We start from the raw sequence: 23526 nt of genomic DNA, 5'->3' as shown, positions 1-23526 counted from the left end.
AAACTATCCTTTCAAGAATAATTTCCCATGAGAGTTACAAAAGCTAAAATAGATCAAAATATGTGGGCCAGCTGTTTCTTCAATATGAATTATAATCAGCTGCAATAGTTTCAGGGCCCGAAATGAAGGGGGGAAAAAAAAGAGAGAGAATGGTGCAACACTGACATATTACATACAAGGCAACAAGAAGGTTTGGGGTTGTCTGATTTTGTTTGGTAATTAAGAATATCAATGATAGACCTGGGGAGTAGCTGGCTTTCGCCCTTGCTCTTATCCCCCCACCCCATCTAACTAGTCTCCAGCTCTTACAGAAGTTATCTCCTCAGGACACAGAAGTCACCTATCCTCTCCAACCCCCACCCCACCTCACTTGATTGATGTGTTCTTGGCCCACAGTGTGGGTGGAACACAGCCTCCAGTGTCACTTCCTGAACCCCACAGACTGCTCTCTCCAAAGTGGTCTCCATAAAATGACACTGGTATCATTTCTACTACCCTTTGGTAGTTTTCCACTACCTTCAGGACTATTACAACAAACATGGTTTGTTTGTTTTGATATGGCACTACACATATTTCCAACTTTACTTTTGGCTTCATAACCAACTTGCAGCCACCCAGAACCACTGGTACCTCCCCAGCTAGGCTGGGCCCTCTCAACTTCAGCATGCCTGCTCTCTCTCCACACCCCCTCTTGCTCACAGCTCAGCCTCTCCTTTACTGGCTCCTCCTAATCTCCTTTACAGCCCCCCCTCTTCCCAGAACATTCCTGGTCCTGGAAGCAGCCCTCTCCACACAGTCATAAAAGCCTTCCCCACATGTTCCTACATGAAGCACATGCTTAAACCCCACCACAGTACGACCAATCTAGCTTCCCTAAAAAGATAACTAGGAAAATTCGATTTGTTCAAACTTTGCAATCAAATATAAGTTAAAAATGTATGTGATTAGTGGACCTACCAGCTACTCTCACCAGTGTTTTCTGTTAAAAAAAAAAACAGCTTTCAAATATTAGCAATGTTTTCAGTTAATAAATCAATAGAAGTGGTACAACTACCTCAAAAGTTCTATCTTCTTAGATATTTCAAACATTAAAACCATAAAAGTCTTGGCAATGACTATGCCAAAAGAATGACCAATCTTAATTTTTAAGGGGTTACCAATGATTCTTCTAAAATTCTCAAAAAAAGAATGAGCTTTGGGTGTCATAAACCCCAACAACTACTGTTTCCTCAGTCATCTAGCTAGTGAAGGCAAGTCCTACAGCCCCCCACAACTTAATACTCCAAATAAAAATAGTCATAGCTTTAACACTGAAGAGTAGTATACAGCAGATTTAAGTTCTGAGAAGGGACTGTCAATTACTCCCTAAAATCCTTTTCTTCTCCTTCCTCATTAACAGAATCCTTGGATTTTCAGAGACATGACCCACCAGAGCAAAGACTTCACTGGCCAGCTCCTTTGCAGCTATGTGCAGCCACATGACTGACCACTGGTCAGTAAGGTTTAAGTAGAAGGGGTGGAAGAAGAGGGATTTCTGAAACCTTCTTGGAATGCCCATCACCACCTACAGCCATAGGGTGAGGGTCACACGCAAGGGATGGCAGCATGCTGAACTGGGAGAACCCCGGACCCCTGAGCACTCCCAGCCCCACACTTTGACATGAGATACAAACAAGCATCTATCTTGTTAAAGCTATGGCTATTTTGGCTTTCTGTTACATCATTACCTGAATATATCCTTCCATTTATTTATTCTCTTGAATAAAGTTACTAGTATCTGCACTAAGTACACACTAGCAGGTGTACTGGTCTAGTGATCACTCAATCTGGGACTTAAAATATATTGAGGTAAGAGCTTATTTACAAGCAAATAAACAGACAAATGGCACCATGACTTAATTTTTTGCAAATACTTACGTTTGAAAACTTTCCTCAGCATCCAGTTTCAATATAGGTGAGTCCCAACACAATTTCCTCCTGACAGCTTGCCTATCATTTGTGGTTCTTTCTTCTAATTCTCACCCACACTGGATGAGCAGAAAGGCCATGTGATACCCACCAGGCGAGAACCAACAATAAGGTGTAACAACAATAATATAGGAAAACCTGAGTACCCCAGAAAATGGCCAGCAAGGGTAAGGTAAATTACAATCCTACAATAATATCAATACGCTAAATGGGAGATGAGCCTAACTTATGCAAAGAGAAAGGAGAGTACGAAAAGAACAAAAGCAACTGAGAAAAATGCCCAAGCTTGATGACTTGCTTTTATGTTACCTTTCAGAAAGTGTTTTAAATTTCAAATCAAATTATGTTTCATGAAATATGAGCAAGTTGCTCTGCAGAACCCTGACTACTGACAAATTATTTAGTGGAGGAAAAACAGGGTGAAACTTTTAATTAGAAATGTTTGATTAATAAAATTTAAATTCTCTTTAGCCATTTTAGCCCATAACATATATTCAAAACTATCCCAAGATCAATAAACTAAAATAATATAGATCACTCTAACAGATAACTATCCTTTAAAAATGTGTTAATTTTCCATTCTATTTGGGGTTAGGTCAAATCTCCATTGTGTTTCCAAATAGCCTCTCACCCAATTATTCTAGCATCCATTGGTGTTTTCTTACTCCATTCAATTATAATTACAAAGATTACAAAATACTTTTTTTCTTACTCAATTATAACTCTAAAGATTATAAAATACTTTTTTCATAAGTATAATGCCTTTGGGTCAGTGATTAGGAAACTGAATCTGAAGCAGCAGTAATGTGACAGTTCAGAAAAGAATCACTTGGCACTCCAGGCCCTACCTCCTGGGGACCTTCCATCTCAGCTTCCCAAATACAGAGATTACAAGTGTGCGCCACCATGGCCAGCACTCAAATCACATTTTTTTAAGATAATTACCTGAAGTGAACAAAAAAGGAACTTTATTTCTATCTCTCCTTTCTGTCCAGTACCTAGTAAATAGTACTTAGGTACTAGAAGGAAGGAGAGATGGAAATAAGACTCAGTGGCCCCCAGAAAACACAAGGATTTACAGACTCAAAGTACTGCCCCACAGATTACTTACTCATTACAAAGAGCAAATAAGTTCATGTTTTACAATGGCAAATCTAAGAGATACCACAGTAACCATGACCAAAATTAACATCACCAGTAATAAGGCAAAGTGACCCAGGAGCTTCATGATGGAAACACTGAGAAGGTACATGCCTCTTCCCCAACCCAAGCACATACTTGAATCTAATCATGAACCCACCGTTAAGGGCAAGCTACAAAGCAACCTTCCTGCAGGCTAGATTGGACAGAAAGTATCTGCTTATAGACAACAGTACAAACATTAGAAATGGGAATTGTAATATAAGCTACATGCTACACTATCATACACAGTATTTGAGTAGAAACATCTTTTTGCTCAGGAAAGCTACACTGAAGTATTCAAAGCTGAAGGGCCATACCATCTGCCACACTTATAGAGCTCAGAGAGCAAAAACAGGAATGGAGCAAAATGGCAACAACTGGTGAATCTAGGTGACAGAAACACCAGACTCCTTAACTGCAATTGTCTTGCAACTTTCCAGCAGTTGTCATGAATTCCAGTTAAGGAAGGAAGGAAGGAAGGAAGGAAGGAAGGAAGGAAGGAAGGAAGGAAGGACGGACAAGGTTTCATAACCTTTTTTTCTTTCCCACTTCTGTTTTCTATTACAACTGGAAAGATGGATGCTCCTGTCTACAGCTGGAAAAGCAGGAAGAAGGATGGCTCCCACTCTTCCATGACCTCAGGGTTTGCCAGTGAGCAAAGTTCATGTCACATGAAAAAGATAAATCCCTTACTCGATACAAAAAGATCCGAAAAGAAATAAAATCAGCATCTGGATCACAGTGATTATGTTAAGTTGTCCTGAAATGCTGCAACGATGCAAAGGACATCAAAAGTAACCTCTGGCATTAGTGCAGCAACTCAACTCCCCGAATTTCCTCTGTGGTGACAGTGCTGGTGCCCTGCCTACAGCAGACTCACTGGGTGCCTCCCCATGGAGATGTAGCATCTGGGTGGCATACACAAAATGAAACTAAAAAAATAAGTCAAAAACCTACGCAAATCTCTTAGCAAATATAAAGTTTACTTAACGTGTATTTAATGAATTTTTCACATGCTTTACTAACTACTTCTATTAGGTCTATTTTATTATTTAAAACACGCGCGCGCGCGCGGACACACACACACACACACACACACACACACGCCCATGAAATGAAATATGGTAAGTGAACAGTAATGTAACTTTTATATGCATAGAAAGAAATGGCAGTTAGAAGCAAAGCAAGTTGAATATTTTCTCTAGTCTTTTTATTAGATGAAATTTTGTTTTTATTTTTGTCTTTGCTGATTTTTCTACAGCCAATCAAAAATCCATTTTACTAAAAGGATGATCCTAATCAAGCAAAACCAAAACATGAATGGGATTCAAATAACCCCATACTCAGTCACAAGAACAAGTGAAATGTGTATTTGATTTTATATTTAATTATAAAATTCATAAATTCCATTATCCTTTAGGGCTTCCTTTTACTATCAAAATGATAACTACTCACCTATTCCAAATGTTTATTCAGGCTGATATTTGCAGTGATTTAAGAGTTATGTTATGCTGACATTTCCAAGTCAATTGTAATTCAGTGGTATACAATATCAAGAAAAATTAAATGTTGGAACAGCCTCAAGAAACATCTCTGCCTAGCAAAGCAGAGACCAACTTGAGATTGGGAAACTGAGCTGCTCAGGTGAGGGTGAGACAAGACTAAGGAAGTAGTCCTGGTTCTTCAATTCTTCCCTCGCCTCGGGAATGCTGGGTAAGCACTCTACCAACGAGTTACACACATCATCCCTGGCAGATGTTTTGTAAATTCAGTTATATTTGTTGCTGTTGTTTTAAATGTATGAAACATGACACTGAAGACACTTTTAAAAATTATTCCACTAAAAATATCACAACAATAAGGTAGAAAATCCCAGGCACCTCAGAAAAGAGCATAATTTTCTAAATTAATTTAAGAAAATTTCACATCTAGAAATGTTGTTTATTAAAAATCATATGGGATCACTAATGCTAAAAGGTTAAGATACATAAATATTTTATCTTTAATTCAGTTAAGCAATACTTTTAACCACTGTACTTATGGCTATATACTTGCAGGATAATTACAATATCCTAAGCTGATATAAACATCTAAGAACAAAGCATTAACCATACCCTTGGTTGGCAAACTTCTATTACATTGATTTTCCTCTATATAAAGGATCTAAAGAGGGTAACACTATTATGACTTATTCTGCTTGGGAAAGAGTTGAAAAGGAATATAAAAACACAAATAGAAAATTCTATGTGAGAACCTCTCAAAATTCAGTGTTTCTTCCCTGAAGTGCTGAGCTGTCCACATGTACATATTGTTGCTTCTGAATTAGAGGCTGATTACACTTAAAATCACTTTGTAGGAAAAAAAGTGATGACATTTTATGATGTTAAATTATAAATATGAACTAGAAGCATATACAAAAGTTCTCTGAAGTAACTGGTGGTCACTTATTTATTTCATCAAATTTACTAATATAAAAATCTAACATTGCTCAAAGAACAAGGGACACACCAGGGAAGCCACAGTGGGGTAGGAAAAATAAAAGAGATCATGCTGTCGTTTAGGAGACCTGAGAGGTGGACTGTCCTGATGGAGGCCTCCTAAGCTGAGGGGTCTCCCAGTATGTGCCAACTGTCCCCTCCTTCCCCCAATCCATGGTGACTCTACTCCTCCGGGGCCCTCCACCCACACTCTGGAATATTTGTAATCCATTATTCCATGTCAGTACAGATGTAAGGGGCAGGGGAGGAACAATGATTATTCTAAGATCTGCAAATCCAAAGAAATAATTTTGAAATCAACCATAAAGTTGTATGAAGGAATTAAATATTTTACATGTCATTCAGTCTATTCTCCGTGTTATATAAACTCAAACCTATCTCTACATTTCCAAGAAACTTAATATTTAACTCCTTAAAACAAGCTGGGAGACTGAGACAGGAGGACTGCACTTGCAGCCAGCCTCAGCTACCTAGTGAGGTCCTTTATGACTCAGTGAGATCCTGTTTTAAAATAAAAAATAAAAAAAGGGCTGGGGGTGCAGCTCAGAGGTAGACTGTCCCTGAGTTGCATCCCCAGGGCGGGGGGTGGGGGTAGCTGGACAGGGTGGAACATGTCGATAATCCCAAAACTTGGGAAGGTGAGACAGGAAGATTGCAGGTTTGAGGCTATTCTGGGCAACTTAGCAAAATCCTGTTCAGGATAAAAAATAAAAAGAGCAGGGGGTGTAATACCCAGAGGTAGGACATCCCTAGTACAATATCCAGTACCCTTCTCAAACAAAACACCAGAATCAAAATCAAGATCCACGGCTAGCCCAGTCCCATGACTTTATAAATATTCAATTACACTTAAAATGTAATTTTGAAACTATGTTAAGGATTTTTAATTCCCTGAAGGAAAAAATAAATGCTGATTTTATTATATCTAAAATTACTAAACTAGTTAAATAGTACACAGAAACTTTAAGTATTAGTGAACAGAAACTTTGATTAGGCATTATTATACCTAATCCAAAACCTAAAAATCATGTAGGGTAAAAAAGGAAAAGCAAGGCAAGGTTGTGCTGGTAATCTGCAAGCACAGTCTTGGGGTGCTCAGACCTCAGAGAGCACAGGGGTTTCAGGAGAGGCTGCTGCCGCCTGGCAGACAGACTTCCAGTTTCAGCCACAATTATACTTTAATTACTTACCAAAAAAACCTCACTATGAAGTACTAAAACATATTTATGAAAATTCATATTAAAGTAAATCAAAACAAAATGCTGAAGGAAGTCAACTGTGTTTTCAAGTTTTCACTTGGTATGAACATATATAATTTCAAGAAAACTTTATAAAATTCAATCAGTAAACATATTTAGAATAGCAGCAGCATAAATTAAAAAAAACAACCTTAGGAAAGGCACCCTTTACTAGTACAGCTTTATAAAAACAACGAGGTTACATAAAGATATGGTCCGAAGCCCCTTTCATATTTGGGAATATGCTTTGCAGAAAATTTATTCTCCAGATGATATTCTATTCAGTCTCATATTAATTTGATATAGAAATGACTTGCTATTAGTTGAGTAATTTTAAATCTCTAGCATATACAGACACACAAATGTTAAGTCACAAATACAAAATACAGAAGTCACATTTGAATTCTAATCTTCCTTCATATAAAAATTTCTTATTAAAGTATAGAAAAATATTAAAACTAAGCTTCTCTGTTAAATTCCAAGAAAACTTTCCATAATTGAAATGTTAAACTATCTTGGCATATTATTAGAGAGGGAAGAAAAAGGATATTCTCTCAATCAGCTAGTCAGTAATAAAGAACAAGGAAACAAGTTTGTCTATAAAGACACATGTAATCATACATTAAAAATATACTACGAGAGCTGGGTGTGGTGGCGCACGCTTATAATCCCCGCGCTCGGGAGGCGGAGACAGGAGGATTGCGCAGGTTCGAAGCCAGCCATGCTGGCTTAAGAGACCCTGTTTCCAAATAAAAAAGTATAAAATAGGTCTGGGAGTGTAGCCAGGAGATAGAAGGGTTTCCAAGAACCCTAGTACCACCAAAAAATAAATAAATAAATAATATATATATTATATATATACATATTTTTTTTTAATTTTAACTCTGGGGGCTGGGGGTACAGCTCAGAGGTAGAATGACATTTGCTTTGTATCCTGGTATGTTAAATTCTGAATGTGTACACACACACACACACACACACACACACACACACACACACACACTATGAGGCTAAGTTCCTAAATTCAAGGAAAAACTTCAAATTTAATTCATCTCAAATGCATGATCATTTGAACAACAAAAATTCCCAATTAAAAAAATTATATTTCAGCATCCTTTCAGCAAAAGGGACAATAAAACTGTGACTTTCATAGAAATATAGAAAAATATCTAGCAAGTATAAAATTATTTGTCACAAAAGCCTCAAAAACTATTAAATGCCAACATTCTTCAAGCTGATTCCATGGAAGAGACAATATACAAGCCATGAGATAGCAAATTACAACGATTCCTTCATGCTGAACAATCTAGCTTGAGGTAAGATACAATAAGAAATCCAGTGGAATAATCTATGTTGTATTAACACTAGAAGTTTTGTTTTTCTGCCATTTAGATAAAAAGCCATTTGTGAATTTTTGAAGTACCCACTAGTTTGATCCCAATCTTCAGGCCAAAGATATAAAAAGAACATTTTCAGGTCATTCAGTGCTGCCAGCACTAGCTCTGGAAGCCACCAAGTCCAGCTACTACTTCTCATCTCAGCTTTTATTGTCTCATCCAAGCCGCCAGCCATCTCCACCCAAGACCACTATGAGAACCAACTAAACAGTCTTCTTACTCTCAGACTTCCCCCTATAAGATCCATTCCCCAGAGTAACCAAGGGGATCTTTTTAAAACACAAGTCAAATCTTATCATTCCCCCATTTACAAACCTTTCTTCTTACAATAAGAGTCAAACAATAGCCTACAAACCTTCTGTGATTTTATCTTTTCCTATGTCACCTCAACAAACCTTCCCATTTAGCCCCCTACTGTCCCTTCAGATCAGTTTCTGAGCCTTGGCACTGGCACACAGGGCAGATCATTCTTCAATGTGGGAGCTATGTGCGCATTACTGGATGTTTGCCAGCATCCTTGCTCTCGACCCATTAAGTGTTAGTAGCTGCATCACCTCCAAGCACCACAACCAATGTGTCTCCATGCATTGCTTTAAATAAGCCGAGCTCACCTCTGCTTGCTGGCCTACTTCACTCTTCCTGAAAAATTAGCCCAAATAACTAAGCTGCATGACTGGTTCCTTTAATATCTCAGCATGATTGTGCTGGCCTTCTCAGAGAGACCTCCAATCATCCTATATAGAGTTGTGCCTACTTCCAGCCTATCATGACTTCAGCATTTAACATACCAGGATACAAAACAAATGCTCAAAAAGCAGCTGTGAGAATAATAAATGTCAGGCTTTACAAGAAAAGTGCTAGAGTGGCAGGATTATACATTACTACATGAAGCCCCAGCAACACTCCTGGTCTTCTGCACTGCATTTGCCTGCTCTAAGGCGCCATGAACTCTTTCCTTTGGAAGTGCTAGTAGCATTATTGTCAGTTACAGAGACTATATATTTGTTCACTGTGCCTTAACAAAAACAGTCCAAAACCAGAGAGTCCATCAGTAGGATGGAGAACAGAGAGACATTAGAACTGTTCAGAACAACACTGAATAACCAACCCACAGCCAATACAGTCATGCCAAACAGATCCTCATATAGTAAGGGCTTTCTATTATGTTCTAGCAGTTGTTCTTTAAGTGGATACAAAAGGTCAGTAATCCTGATTTTCAAAATAAAAATAGACATGAGAAGACATGCTCTGGCTACTTCCAAAGCAAAAGGCTATAATGAGTGAAGTGTCAGTAGAATCTGAGTTAATCAACCAGCTTTTAGAATGTTTTTATGTGAACCGGAACTTCATTTGGGCTAACCATTTGCTAACTAGTCAAACCTTGCAAAACTACAAAGGAATCAATAGTCCAACTATATTCTATTCAACTCCAAAAAAAAATCTATTTATTAATTTTAAAAGTGCCCTTTCAGTTATTCCTGTAATTGTTTTTTATTTATTTATTTTGTTGTACCAGAGATGGAACCCAGAAGCATTCTGCCTCCAAGCTACACCTCCCAGCCCAATGTTTTATTCTTTATTTTGAAACAGGGTCTTGTGAATTGCAAAGGACCTCACTAAGTAGCTGAGGCTGCCCATGAACCACGATCCTCCTGTCTCAGCCTCCCAAATGCAGAGATTATGAGCATGCGCCACCATGCCTGGTTCTGTACTTGTTTTTAATATTAGTAACTTTGACTATTCTTTCTTATGACTATTAGTATAATTCAACTTTTTAAAATTATGTCATTGCTGTAAATTTGTAAAGTATATTTTTAGATTTTTCATCAAAATCATAGATTTTAAAAACAATCATTCATGAAAACATTTACAGAACATTTAGAATTGGCAAATGAGAGCTTGCAGGTCAACACACAAATGTGAGCAGAGAGCCAGGACATACCAGTTGTGTACCATGAGCTTCTGCACAGCCAGCAGAGCATTGTAGCGGACTTGCTGGTCTTCGTGATGCATGTGGTTCATTACCAGCTGCTTCCCACCAAGCTGCTCAATAACCCTGCAGAAGGCAAGAGACCCAGAGAAGATGCTGCTATTATTTTCCAAAGTATGCTGTTCACAAGAAGGAAGTTCAATACCAAAATGCCCAATGATTTCAAAAGTTACAGTGGACAGGAGTAAACCAAGACATGTGTTTTCTTACATCATTCTCTCTGATTCAGGATCTTAACTATTCAAATATGTTCTCTTTTCAATTCCTGTTGATATATCCAACTGTTATATTCATTTGTGAATTGGGTAGTGGGTGGAATCATTTACCTGGAGTCTTCATAGACCACATAGTACTACAGATTATAGTTTTCTGGGTACTTGCTATTAACTTCTTTATAATCAGTATTTCTGGCTTGTTTAAAATTAGTATTGAACAGCATCTATAATTTATAGTAAGATCAATATTAAGTCCAGCAGTTGCAATGCTATGCAAAAAAAATAGAAAGTTAGATGTAGATAATAAGGACAGAGGGTTAAAAAATACCCATGTTAGTTTCCGGGAAAGACCTGACATCAAAATATCTGCCCATTTCTCATAATGATAGGATATGCCACATAACCTCCTAAGCAGTGAAGCAGAACACAAGATGACTGACAACTGACACTGCTTCCTATCACGCATGTCCACACACCTTGAAAATCCACTTCTTACAGACAAAGTAAAATGGCTATTTGCATCATGAATGCAAAGAAACCCTCTGTTCTTTGCATTGGAGTAGTTATAAACAGAACTGTGGAGTCTCTTAACTCCAACACAACAGTGTAGATTTCTCTGTCCTTTCTTCATCAAGTACTGCCTGGAGGCAATACCTTCTATTTGTCAGTGACAAGTCACAACTTAATGCAACAGGGCTTGTAATGGTTTAAGATAACTTCACAGATCAGTAAGGCTTCTCAGACCAGCAAGAAACGGGTAGTTGGAGGTTAGGGTAGAAAGGGGGATTTTATCTGTATAGCTTTTCATATTTTATAAAAACAATTTTAAATGTATTGAAGTGAATATATTATTATGAGAATAATAATCAAACATTGGATAATTACTAAGTATCAGACACTGTGCTTTGAAATGTTATCCAGAAGCTCAGCTACTTATCAGATACACTACGTTATGCAACTCATTTACCTAGTAAATTCCTCCCTGCCACCAGGGAGAATCAGGACATCTTACTGCATGCTGTGAAGAGTCAAGGACCCCCACCCCCACCCCGCATCCCTGCAGTACAGTAAGCCTAGGTCCTGCTAGAGTGATGATGGTGCTGGGCAGAGCAGCTCCCCTTCAACTCTGTCCCCTCACTCCTGTCAAAGTGATCTTTGAAAAACAATGAATAACACTTTCCATGCTTAAAATAATCCACTTACTGTCCTTAACAAAATAATCAAAATTCTAAACTGCTCAACAAGGCCCTTCTCATTCCACTCTAGAACCCTATGCAGCCCAAAGAACAGGGTCACATATTCCAGTTCCCTGGGCTTTCTCTTCACATTGAGCTAAAGGCCAAAGGTACTGTTATTACTGTCTAAAAGAAACTTATCTGACACACACATTTTCCCCAGAGGCACACCACAGCCTCTTAGGCTTAGCAACCTACAAAATATTTCAGGGAGCCATTTTAAATAACAAAATCAACAAAAACTCCCCAAAGACAGAGAAACTCAAACAGCATGGCACTAAGTAGGCCGTATAAAGGACACCTGTTTATAGTGTGAGGGAACACAAGAGGGCAGAACACAGCCTTGTCCAACTCAGTTGAGAATGTGCCCATCCACAACTTAAACTTCCCACCACTCTAAAGACTTGTAACCACAGAAGTGCCACAAGTATTGATATCAGGGTTGTAAATTAACTTTAGTAAAAAGTCAAAGTTGCCAATCTGGAGTCTACCAATAGTGAGGATGAACATACAATCTCAATATGCTTCCATATATTTATAAAATATGATGGATTAAAAAACAGAGATTATACATCTTTTACAATAATAAGCCTGCCTTTACCTGCTGGACACTAAACTGAACACATCATATATTTTACCTCATGTAATCCTCACAATAAATGTATACTACAAAGCAGTGTTTTAATATTTTAAATCCTTGTCCCTTTTACTATCTTCTCATACTAGCACTAACCAAGAAAATTTTTGAAGAGCTTTATTTTTAATGATTAATATTATACTTAAGGGCTGGGGATATAGCTCAGTGATAGACTACTTGCCTAGCATGCAGATGGCCCTGTATTATATACATAGATGTCATATCTAATATCCATATATACATATACACATGTAATATTCATTCATTTTCAATCTACATGTTACTGTTCCCCATCCCAGAGTCCAACAGTTCCCAGAGTGTGGATAATCTCACCTCACTGAAACTCACTGCTATAAAATAAACAAGATGAAAATCTTGTTTAAAAGTACCAATTACTTTCAGATTACACATGTGTCCCATATCAGGGATGCTTGAAAAAGTAATGAGAATAGTGTCTTTGTAGTTGGAAGATTACAATTATATCAATATAACAAAAGGACATTTTGATTATTTAACTTAGAATTCTATTTAAGTACTTATTTTATTAGCTATCATCTAATATGGATAATCTTGCTAACTATGTTAAAACATATAGAATCAGTAGCACATTAAGCTTTAAAGACTTCAAATAATATAATACATGATTAACAAGCTCAACTCTGGTAAAAAAAAAAAAAAAAAAAAAAATTTAAAGAATGTACCAGCTGGTGAAACAGAAAAATGTAATTTTAGAGTAAACTTTAAATATCCTAAAAATCCCTGAACTATTTTTGTTTGTTCTAAAGGTCTTTTTCCCTCTTTATATAGTATGAGTAACTCAGATGATTTTATTTGAAATATTCTGATAAGGGTTCTAATGTTTAGCATTCTATTATGGCTGTGGGAAGCTAATAAAATCATACTATATCATGATTGCACACATATTATTAAAAGTAGTAAGTTTCGGGTATGATTCCATTTACATTAAAGTAGGTGCTGCCATTACTACATAGCAATACACCCTCTGGAATCTATTAATTCAATGGACATAAAAATGATACCTATTTTGTTCCCCCTCGTAATTAGGAAGGTCATTAACATTCTTAAAAATAAGAAGATAATTTAGGAGATTTTAGAAATCTGTTTACCAGATTTCTAAACAAGGAAGCTCTTTCTAAGCATAAAAGTAGTGGAAGAGCCGGGCATGGTGGCACACACTTGTAATCCCAGCGTTCGGGAGGCTGAGACCAGAGGATCCCAGTTTGTACACGGCCTCGGCTACGTAGTAAGGCCCTTCTCAACTCAGTAAAATTCTGTTTCAAAAATAAAAAGGTTGAAAAATAGGGATGGAGTTGTAGTTCGGAGGCACAATGCCCCTGGATTTCATTCTCAGTACCGCAAAAAATAAATTAATTAATTAATTAAGTAGCGGAAAAAAACACAGTTTTCACTGAAAAATAAGCCCCATGAGGCAATACTCAGAATGGTGCCCAGAACACAAACAAAACATCAATTACTTCATGAATGACTTTCTGAAATTTCTGTATGATAGAGAATTATGAATCTGTAGATCACTTTTGGTAGAATGGCCTTTTTTTTTTTTTTTTTTTTTTTTTTTTTGATGGTACTGGAGTTCCTGGAAACCCTTCTACCTCCGGACTACACTCCCAGACCTATTTTATATTTTTATTTGGAAACAGGGTCTCTTAAGTCAGAGCGGCTGGCTTCGAACCTTCGCGATCCTCCTGTCTCCGCTTCCGAAGCAAAGGGATTACAAGCGTGTGCCACCATGCCTGGCGTCAGAATGGCTATTTTGATTATGTTTATTTTGCCTATCCAAGAGCACAGGAGGTCTTTCCATCTTCTAAGATCTTCTTCTGCGATTTCTTTCTTTAGTGATTTTTAATTTTCATTGTAGAGATATTTTACCTCCTTGGTTAAACTTCTTCCAAGTAATTTTTTTGTGAGTGTGTGGTACTAGGAATGGAATCCAGGGGCATTTGACTTCCAAGCTACATACACCCCAGCCCTACTTTTTTAGTCTTTATTTTGAAACAAGGTCTCACAAAGTTGCAGAGAGCCTCACTAAGTAGCTGAGGCTGGCCACAAACCGTGATCCTATGGCGTCAGCCTCCCAAGTATTGGATTACAAGCGTGCACCGCTTTGCCCAGCTCCTAAGTAATTTTTAAAGGCTATTATAAATGGAATTGTTTTCTGGATTTTTCAGTGAATTTGTGACTGATGTGTAAAAATGCTGATGATTTTTCTAAGTTGAGTTTGTATCCAGCTACTCTGCTAAATCTGTTTTATTAGTTCCAGAAGTCTTCTGGTTGAGTTTTTGAGGACCATGTCATCAACAAGCAAAGATAATTTCAATCCTTCTTTCCTTATTTGTATTCATTTAATTCCCTTTTACTGTCTTATTGCAGAGACTAGAGTTTCAAGTACTATGTTGAATAGGAGTGGTGATAATAGGTTCCTTGTCATGTTCCTGGGCATAAGGGAAACTCTTTCAGATTTTCCCCATCCATTATGATGCTAGATTTAGGTATATTATATAGAGACTTTATGATATTGAGGCAAGTTACTTCTATCTCTACTTTCTTCAACATATTTTTGTCATAAAAAGGTGGATTTTGCCCAATGATTCCTCTGCATTTATTGAGATGATCATGTGATTTTTTTTTGCCCTTAGCTCTATTAATGTGGTGGGTTACATTTATTAATTTGCATATGTTGAACCAGCCTTGCAATCAGGGAATGAAGTCAACTTGGTCATGGTGCACTTTTTGTTTTGTTTTGTTTTGTTTTTGGTGGTACTGGGGGTGGAACCCAGAGGCCTTCTACCTCCAGGCTATACTCCCAGACATATTTTATATTTTATTTGGAAACAGGGTCTCACTAAGTTGCTGAGAGCCTTATTAGTAGCTGAGGCTAGCTTTGAACCTGTGCGATCCTCCTGTCTCAGTTCCCAAGTGCGGGGATTACAAGCGTGCGCCACCATGCTACTGTTTTCTTGATGTAGTTTTATTTTATTTTTTTTTATTCTTTTTTTAAATTTTTATTTATTTATTTTTAATTGGTGCACTGTATTCATACATCATAGTGGGATACATACTTTTGTAGACATACATGCACACATTGCCCAGTCAGGCCCCACCCTATCCCCACCCCATTCTCTCCCTATCCCTCCCTCCCATGCTTGGCTTAGTGATTGACATCTAGTATTATAGCAATTTATCAAAAATTAAAAATGATAATCTCACATAACAGATTCATTTGTCTGATACCAAGCTATTGATGACTTAAAGATAACATTTCAATATTTCTTTTTGCTTTCTTTCTTACCAGAGAATCTATTTTTTCTATTTTTTAGGTGAAACTATCATATATTTATATATTTATTTTTCAGAAAAAAAATCTATCCTAATATGGAATATGGACTCTAGGTACCCACAACGATCTTGAAAAAGAAAAAAGCTAGAAGACATATATTTTCTGATTTCAAACCATATAAAGCTACAATAATTGAAACAGTGTAGTACTATTCTAAAGGCAGATATATAAACCATTGGAGTTAAATAAAAGCCTAGAGCTAAATTCTTCCCTATATTGTCAAGTTATTTTTGACAAGGTTTCCACGAACATTTGGTGGTGGGAATAATAATCTTTTAACTAAATATTGTTGAAAAATAATAATTACATGGAAAAGAATAAAATTGGACCCTTACCTAATCCCATATACAAATATTAACTTAAAATAGATAAAAGACCTAAATATAAATCTTAAGACTATAAACTTTTAGGAGAAAATCTGGGTCATAAAACCTCACAACATTGAAATTGGCAGTGATTTTTTGGTTATGATTTCAATGGCACAGGCAACAGAAGAGTATACAAACTCCCTAAAAAATAAAAAACATATTGTATATCCAAAGACAATGTAAACAGAGTTAACAGTTACTAATAGAATGGGATAAAATATTTCCAAATGCTATATCTGAAGGTATATTAATATTCCAACTAGAAATCCTAAAAATTAACAACAATAAAGACAAACAATACCCTTTAGAGATAGGTAAAAGACTAACATAAATAATGAATCTCCACAGATAACCAATCTTAGTTGTCTGTTGGATGGAAACTCTTGTTTCTCTAGTTCTGATGTGTGTTACCTATTTCTTCTTTGTAGTTAATCTCTTTGAGTATTTTCTCTAGTGCTGGTTTTGAAGACATAAATTCCTTCAGTTTCTGTTTATTGTGGAAGCTTCTTATTTCTCCATCTAATTTGATAGAAAGTTTTGCTGGGTAGGAAATTTTTGGCTGGAAGTTGTTTTCTTTCAGAATTGGGAATATGTTACTCCAAGCCCTTCTGGCTCTCATAACTTGGTTTGGGAAGTCTGAAGTGATTCTAATTGGTTTGCCTCTGAATGTCACTTGGCCCTTTGCTTTTGTTGCCTTTAAGATTCTCTGCTTGGCTTCCACATTGGTCATTTTGACAATTATGTGGCGTGGGGATCCTCTTCTCCAATCCTGTCTAAAGGGAGTTCTATACGTTTCCTGGACCTGCATATCGACCTCTTGTTCTATGTCTGGAAAATTTTCTGCTATTACTTCCTTGAAGAGATTGTTGATCCCTTTGGTTTCACCTTCTTTTCCCTCCTCTATTTCAATTATTCTTAGGATAGCTCTCTTAAAATGGGCCCATATTTCTTCAATATCAGATTCCTGCTGTCGGATATTTTTTTCTAGATTAGAAACTATGCGTTCATTTTTGGAATGATCATCTTCTAAGAGCGAGATTCTGTTCTCCATGTGTTCTAATCGGTTGTTTGTGCTTTGAATTGAGGCCTTTACTTCATTAATTGCATCCTTTATCTCTTTTTGGCTCTCTCTGAGTTCTTTTAGAAGCACCTCTATTATTTCTAGTTATTTTCCTGATTTGATCTTCTAGAAATCTCTGATTTTCTGTTTTATCTGGTTCTGATGTTGTGGGGTTGTGAGCATTCATTGCTCCAGTATTATTCCTCTTTCCCATGATTTCGGAAGATTGTGCCTTCTCTGGGTTCTTCCCTTGGGTCACTATGACTTCACTTAAGGTGCTCTGGATCTCGAGTTTGTAGTATCTCAGACCCCACTACTCCTTTACTGGGTTGTATCACAGAGTCTCCGACCTAGAGAGTCAATAGAGGCTGCTTTAGACTGTGGGTGGTGCCAGGTTGTACGTTCTCCTATGGTGTGATATCACTGCCACCGCCCCTCTCCCACTGGGTCAAGTCCCAGTGAGTACAGTACTGGGATTTCTCCGCTGTGGCCCGCAATTTGACTCACTGTTCTTGAGTATGCAGATGTAGCTGTACTGAATTCGGTGAATTCGGTGCTGCTGCCGCCAGTGGCAATATGGCGCCGCTGCTACGCCCTCAGCTGTGGGGCTGGCGTTTTTTTTCTTGGTTTTGATTTCCACTCTGAATCCCTGCAGCGAGTGCTGAGCTCAGCCACTGGGGGCTTTAGATGCCCTCTGCGCCAAGAAATTTCGCCTGGCTGTTCCGCAGCAGCTCCCCTCGGCTTGCTGTGGCCGTTCCGTGAATTCGCCGGTGCCGCCGGCAGTATGGCGCTGCTGCCGCGTCCTCGGGCGTGAAGCCGCGTCCTCGGGCGTGAGGATCTCCTCCTTGGCTCTGTTCTCAGTCCGCTTTCTCTCTGGAGCCTGGTGATTTTTTTTGTTTCTCTGGTGATGTTGTTTTCTGGCTTTGATAGGCGCTGATTTTGTGGTAATGGAGATTTGTTGTTAGCGGGGCTCTTAGGCCCCGCTTTTCTAGGTCACCATCTTCCCGGAAGTGTTGATGTAGTTTTAAATGCAAAGTCCTAGTATTTTTACACCTATGTTCATCAGTGATATTGGTCTATAATTTTCTCTTCTCAAGGTATCTTTATATGGTTTGAGGATTAAGGTGATGTTGGCTTTGTAGAATGAGTGTGGTAGTATTCTATTTTTTTTAACCCAAAGGCATTCTACCTCTGAGCTACACCCTCAACCCTTTATTTCTTTGTTCTTTTTCTTTTTTTCTCTTGAAACTGGCTCTAAGTTCCTGAGGGCCTCACTAATTGCTGAGGCTGGACTTGAACCTGTGATCTTCCTGTTAAAGTCTCCCAAGTACTGGAATTACAAACATGTGTCACTACACTCAGCTATTCCTTCTTTTTCTATTTCATGGAATAATTTGGGAAACATTGGGTTTAATTCTTCTATAAAGATCTTGTAAAATTCATCTGGGAATCCATCTGGACCTGGACTTTTCTTTGATGGTAGATTTTATTATAGTTTCAGTCTCTTTGCTTGCTATTGATCTGTTTAGATTTTAGGTTTGCTATTGGTTCAATTTAGGTAGGCTGGAGGTGTATAGAAATTTGTCCATTTCTTCTAGGTTTTCCACTTTATTGAAGTATAAGTTTTTGAAATAGTCTGAAATAGTTTCTAATAATTTTCTGGATTTATATACCATCTGTGGTATCATCTCCTTTTTCATCTCATATCCTAAAAGTAGCCAAAACATTTCTCAGAAATAAGAACCATGCTGAGCTGGGCGTAGTGGCACATGCCTATAATCCCAGTACTTGAGGCTGAGACAGGAGAATTGCAGGTTCAAGGACAGCTTTAGCAAGTAGTGAGACTCTCATCAAACTAGCAAGACCCTGTTTCAAATACAAATTTAAAAATAGGGCTGGGGGTATAGCTCAGAGGTAGAATGCTCTGGGTTCAATCCTCAGTATCAAAATAAAATAAAATAAAATAATAAAAATTATCTCATTAAATCTATTTTGGGGAACCAGCAAAAATAAATAGAATGCAAATATTTCATTTCATTTTAAAAGTATTGAAAAAATAAAATTTCCAGTAGTAAGAATAAGCTGAAATGCATGTATCTATATGTAGCATTAAACTATGTTTTTAAATGTAGACAGAAAACATTCAGAAAATAACTAAAAGCAAGAGAAAAATATGTGATAACTCATGATCAGTAGTTTCAGAAAAAATACATATGGATAGTGGAAAAATGAAAAATAAATCATGATTTTTATCTCATGGCTTACATGGCTAACAGTATTAGGGAATCTGTTATTCTTTCCTATATTTTTCAAGTTTTCTATAATGAGCACTTGTTAATTTTCTTTTTTTTCTCTTTTTTTTTTTTTTTTTTTTTGGTGGTGATACTGGGGGTGGAACCCTTCTACCTCCGGGCTACACTCCTAGACCTATTTTTTAGGTTTTTGTTTGGAAACAGGATCACTTAAGCCAGCAAGGCTGACTTCAAACCTGCGCGATCCTCCTGTCTCTGCCTCCCAAGCGCAGGGATTACAAGCGTGTGCCACCACGCCCGGCTTTAATTTTCTTGATAACTATAATGTATAAGACAGACATTAATTGTGTTTGGTAGATAAAAAGGTTGTGCCACTATCAAAATAATTTATTTGCATAACTTTTGGGGGTAGACGTACTGAGGATTGAGCCCAAAGACATTCTACCTCTGAGATATACCCCCAATTCTTTTATTTTTGAAACAGAGTCTCAATAAGTTGCTGAGGGTCTCACTAAGTTATTGAGGCTGGCCTCAAACCTGCACCCTCTATCTCCTGTCTCAGCTTCTCAAGTGCTGGGATTACAGGCATGCATCATTGCACGCAGCTACATGCCTTCTAAGGTAGGGTATTCCTCAAATATAGAAAGGTGATTTGTAAGCAGGATTGTGTGTGTGTGTGTGTGTGTGTGTGTGTGTGTGTGTGTGTGTGTGTGTAGAGGATTGACCCCAGGGGCATTCTACCTCTGAGCTACCCCAGTCCTTTCTATTTTATGTTCTGCAAACCTCCTGTCTCCGTTTCCCAAATAATGAAATTACAGGTGTGCAATACCATGTCTGGCTGAATTTCTTCTTAAAAATGTCCAGTCAGTGTTTTAATGTTTAGTCAATGACATGCTATTTTATGATGTTTAAGTATTTACACACAATAAAGACAAAGAAGTTATGAGCCAATTGTGGAATGATAAAGTCTTCAACTGCAACAACCATAGCTCCACCAATTTTTTCCTCTCTAAATCCTGAGTTTATTCATTTCAATACTGTTTCTTAATAAATACTGTTATATATATAGCTTTAATAGATATAAAATATAAACACTAATAATAATAAAAGCAGCTAATAATTATTGTATACTTACTATGCATTGTTCTAAAAACTGTATTTATTTTTTGTGGTGCTAGAGATTTAACCCAGGGGCATTCTACCTCTGAGCTACATCCCCAGCCTGATATTTTATTCTTTATTTTTGAAACAGGGTCTCACTAAGTTGTAGAGGGCCTCACACTAAGTAGCTGAGGCTAGCCACGAACCCGGATCCTTCTGTCTCAGCCTCCCAAGTACTAGGATTACAAGTGTGCGCCACCATACCCAGCTTAAAAAACTGTATTTAGATTAACGTATTTAATCCTTCCACTGACCTCATTAAAAAGGGATATAATCCTAATTTTATAGAATAGAGAAACAATTAGCAAGTAGAAATAGCAACAAAACAAACTACAACATTATGGATTCCTGCTTTTCTAAACAAAACAAAACAAAAATGGCCCTCTTACCCAATTTATTGTTTTCTCCCTTGATATAATATTGGCACGCTAATTTTCTATTTTTCCAAGAACATCTGTTTGTTATTAATGTACACGTAGTTGGGCGACAAGTGTCACCTAAGGCTATGTCTCCTCTCATACTTCGATACTTTAAAATACGTAATTCCATTATTATGCATCTGCTGTAACTTTTCTTTATAGCCTTTGTTTCCTTTTATACTTTGAACCTACTGAGATCAGTGACAATGTCTAGTTTATCTCTGTAAATATATAGAATTCACAAAATGGCTACTGAATTAAATTATACAAACCACAGAAAATCCTTAACATGAAATTTCTGTAACCTCTGTTGGTTACTACACAATAATATCAATGCAGGTGTATTTATTCTTTTATGCTACTCATTTTTAATTTGTTTTACTACAATTCCCACTGTTAAAGTAATCTTGATCCCATTGGTTCCTCTACCAAACTACTCCAGTTTAGATAAGTGTAATATTTAGTATTCTATAGTGAAGATTTCAAGGATTTTCCCCAAGTGAAATTAATGGTTTTCTCTTACCGTTTGCCTCGTGGGTAATGTCGCACATATTCTCCAACATCATGAGCAGCAACAGCTAAGACTTGTGGATCATCTGACACTTCCAGAAGTTTTGTCAAGATTCTGAAATACAGTTAATCCAGAGAGATCAAGTTCTGCTTTTCTTCCCCACAGAGCACAAGAGAACACAGGTACAAATACCAACATCTTCCTCAAAGTAGATGTTTATGATCTTATTTTTCTAAAGATTAACTATTACATTTAAGTTAGCACTTTTCAAACCTTTATACATATATAATAGGTTATTTTCAGATTCACAATGTGTGCCAGGCACAAATATCAGGAACTTGGTTTCCTTCTAAAGAAAGTTGAATGTGAGTAAAAGTTATTTTAATATAAGACTACCAGTGGATCTTTAATAATACTTGTTAAAGCATTTGCAAACCAGACGGTTGTAGTACTGAGGTGGATTCTTTTTTGCATCCAATCAAGGTAATATACCTCCCTTGTCCTGACTCTTAACAAAAGACTGGAATATATTCTTTATGAATATAATTAAATCCATAAAGCAAGTGAATATTTCCTAGGAGGTGGAAAATCCAGTCTAAATTCACCATTCTGTCTCCCCACCCAACATAAAACTTTCCCCACATACAACCACACAGAGTAAAATTTCCATTGGAGCCATATGGGTACTTATGCAAAAAGGAGCTAGGGACCAAATCAGAGAAAGCCCCCTACCTCCTCAAAGACCACCATGGGAAGGGTGCCTCCTCCCAGAGGGTGTGTATGCCCTTGGGAGGGAAGGGGAAGAAAGATAACACAGCTCAGAATCTAAATAGCTGGGAAAAGACTGCCTTCCTGTTCAAAGAACAGATTATTTCTATGCTATTTAGAATGCTTGGAGGGTCCAGAAACAGATGGAAAACTTCTCAACTCATTCTATAAGAAAAGCACAATAAACAATCAGAATGAGTAATTTTTTTTTACAAACATGCCTCAAATACTTTAATAGAATTTAGCTTTTCCTTAACTCCCTATTCATAGCCAAAACAATAGAAAAAACCCAATGTTGTAACTATTTAATAAACTTAGAAACTTGAAAAATTAGATACTTCAGGTAGGCAATAAACTTCATATTATAAAAGCAATATATTCTAAGTTTCAAAGATGTGGCAACTTCTGTAGAATAATCTTTCATCAGCAGATGGAAACTTTCAAAATGCATGATCTTCTACCAAGTAGGACTGGGAATCATTCATTGGTTTGAGGTCGAATCCAATTTAAGGCATGTCTTGGTGGTACAGTAAATGGTGGGATGATAGAATGTACAAATTTTTAAATGGCTGGAAGACTAACATTGAAAAACAACTGCTTTCTAACATGCCAGCAATAGCCACTCAGAAACAGAGATATAAAAACCTTCATGAACTAGCAAACTGGGATTTACTTGTTAAAGAGAGAACTTGTTTTATCTATTACCTAGAACAGTTCAATAGAGGCTCCAACAAACACTTGTTGAAAAAAAGTAATAGATAATTTAGGTGTTAAAATGGTAATGCCAATTTGGAAAAAAATTCTGACAGCTTCTAATGGAATTTAAGGTAAACAGACCATTGGATCCAGTAATTCTATTTCAAAGACTCTTATAGCAGTATTTTCACAGTTCCTCAAAAAGTTGTTTGTATGTGTGTGTATGAGTGTGTGTGTGTGTGTGTGTGTGTGTGTGTGTGTGTGTGTGTGTGCCACCTTCTTTCTTTCTTTTTAATTAGGACATTGTAGTTATACATGGTCGTGAGGTTCAATGTGATATATTCATACATGCACACATTTCCTGGTATGTCTCCCTCCCTCCCTTTGCAAACTAGTGCTTTTAGGTGTGAAAAATTCATTTAAATAAATAACATTATTTGGTCTGTTTCCTTCCTCAAGCCTCCTTTTCCCCTTCCCTCTACCCTTTCCCCAATCTCCTAATTTTATCAAAATGCTTGAGATATTACTATCTCTTTAGAACTACTAGTTATATAT

General features: G+C 37.1%; 1 protein-coding gene across 2 annotated transcripts in view; it reads right to left on the bottom strand.

Annotated features, from left to right (window-relative positions):
- The window catches only part of ATP6V1H (ATPase H+ transporting V1 subunit H), a gene marked incomplete at both ends in the record, with an annotated part of 123264 nt that overhangs the window by 11571 nt on the left and 88167 nt on the right, over positions 1-23526 (bottom strand). For both annotated transcript variants that reach the window (XM_080693665.1, XM_080693666.1), the window contains 2 exons: positions 10226-10339; positions 21520-21621. In XM_080693665.1, coding sequence (XP_080549791.1) covers positions 10226-10339; positions 21520-21621 — 216 coding nt within the window. The remainder of the gene's footprint in view (positions 1-10225; positions 10340-21519; positions 21622-23526) is intronic.

Source organism: Muscardinus avellanarius (assembly GCF_963383645.1).
Source record: "Muscardinus avellanarius genome assembly, chromosome: 4".
Lineage (NCBI taxonomy): Eukaryota > Metazoa > Chordata > Mammalia > Rodentia > Gliridae > Muscardinus > Muscardinus avellanarius.
This window is presented reverse-complemented; position numbering and strand designations above follow the sequence as displayed.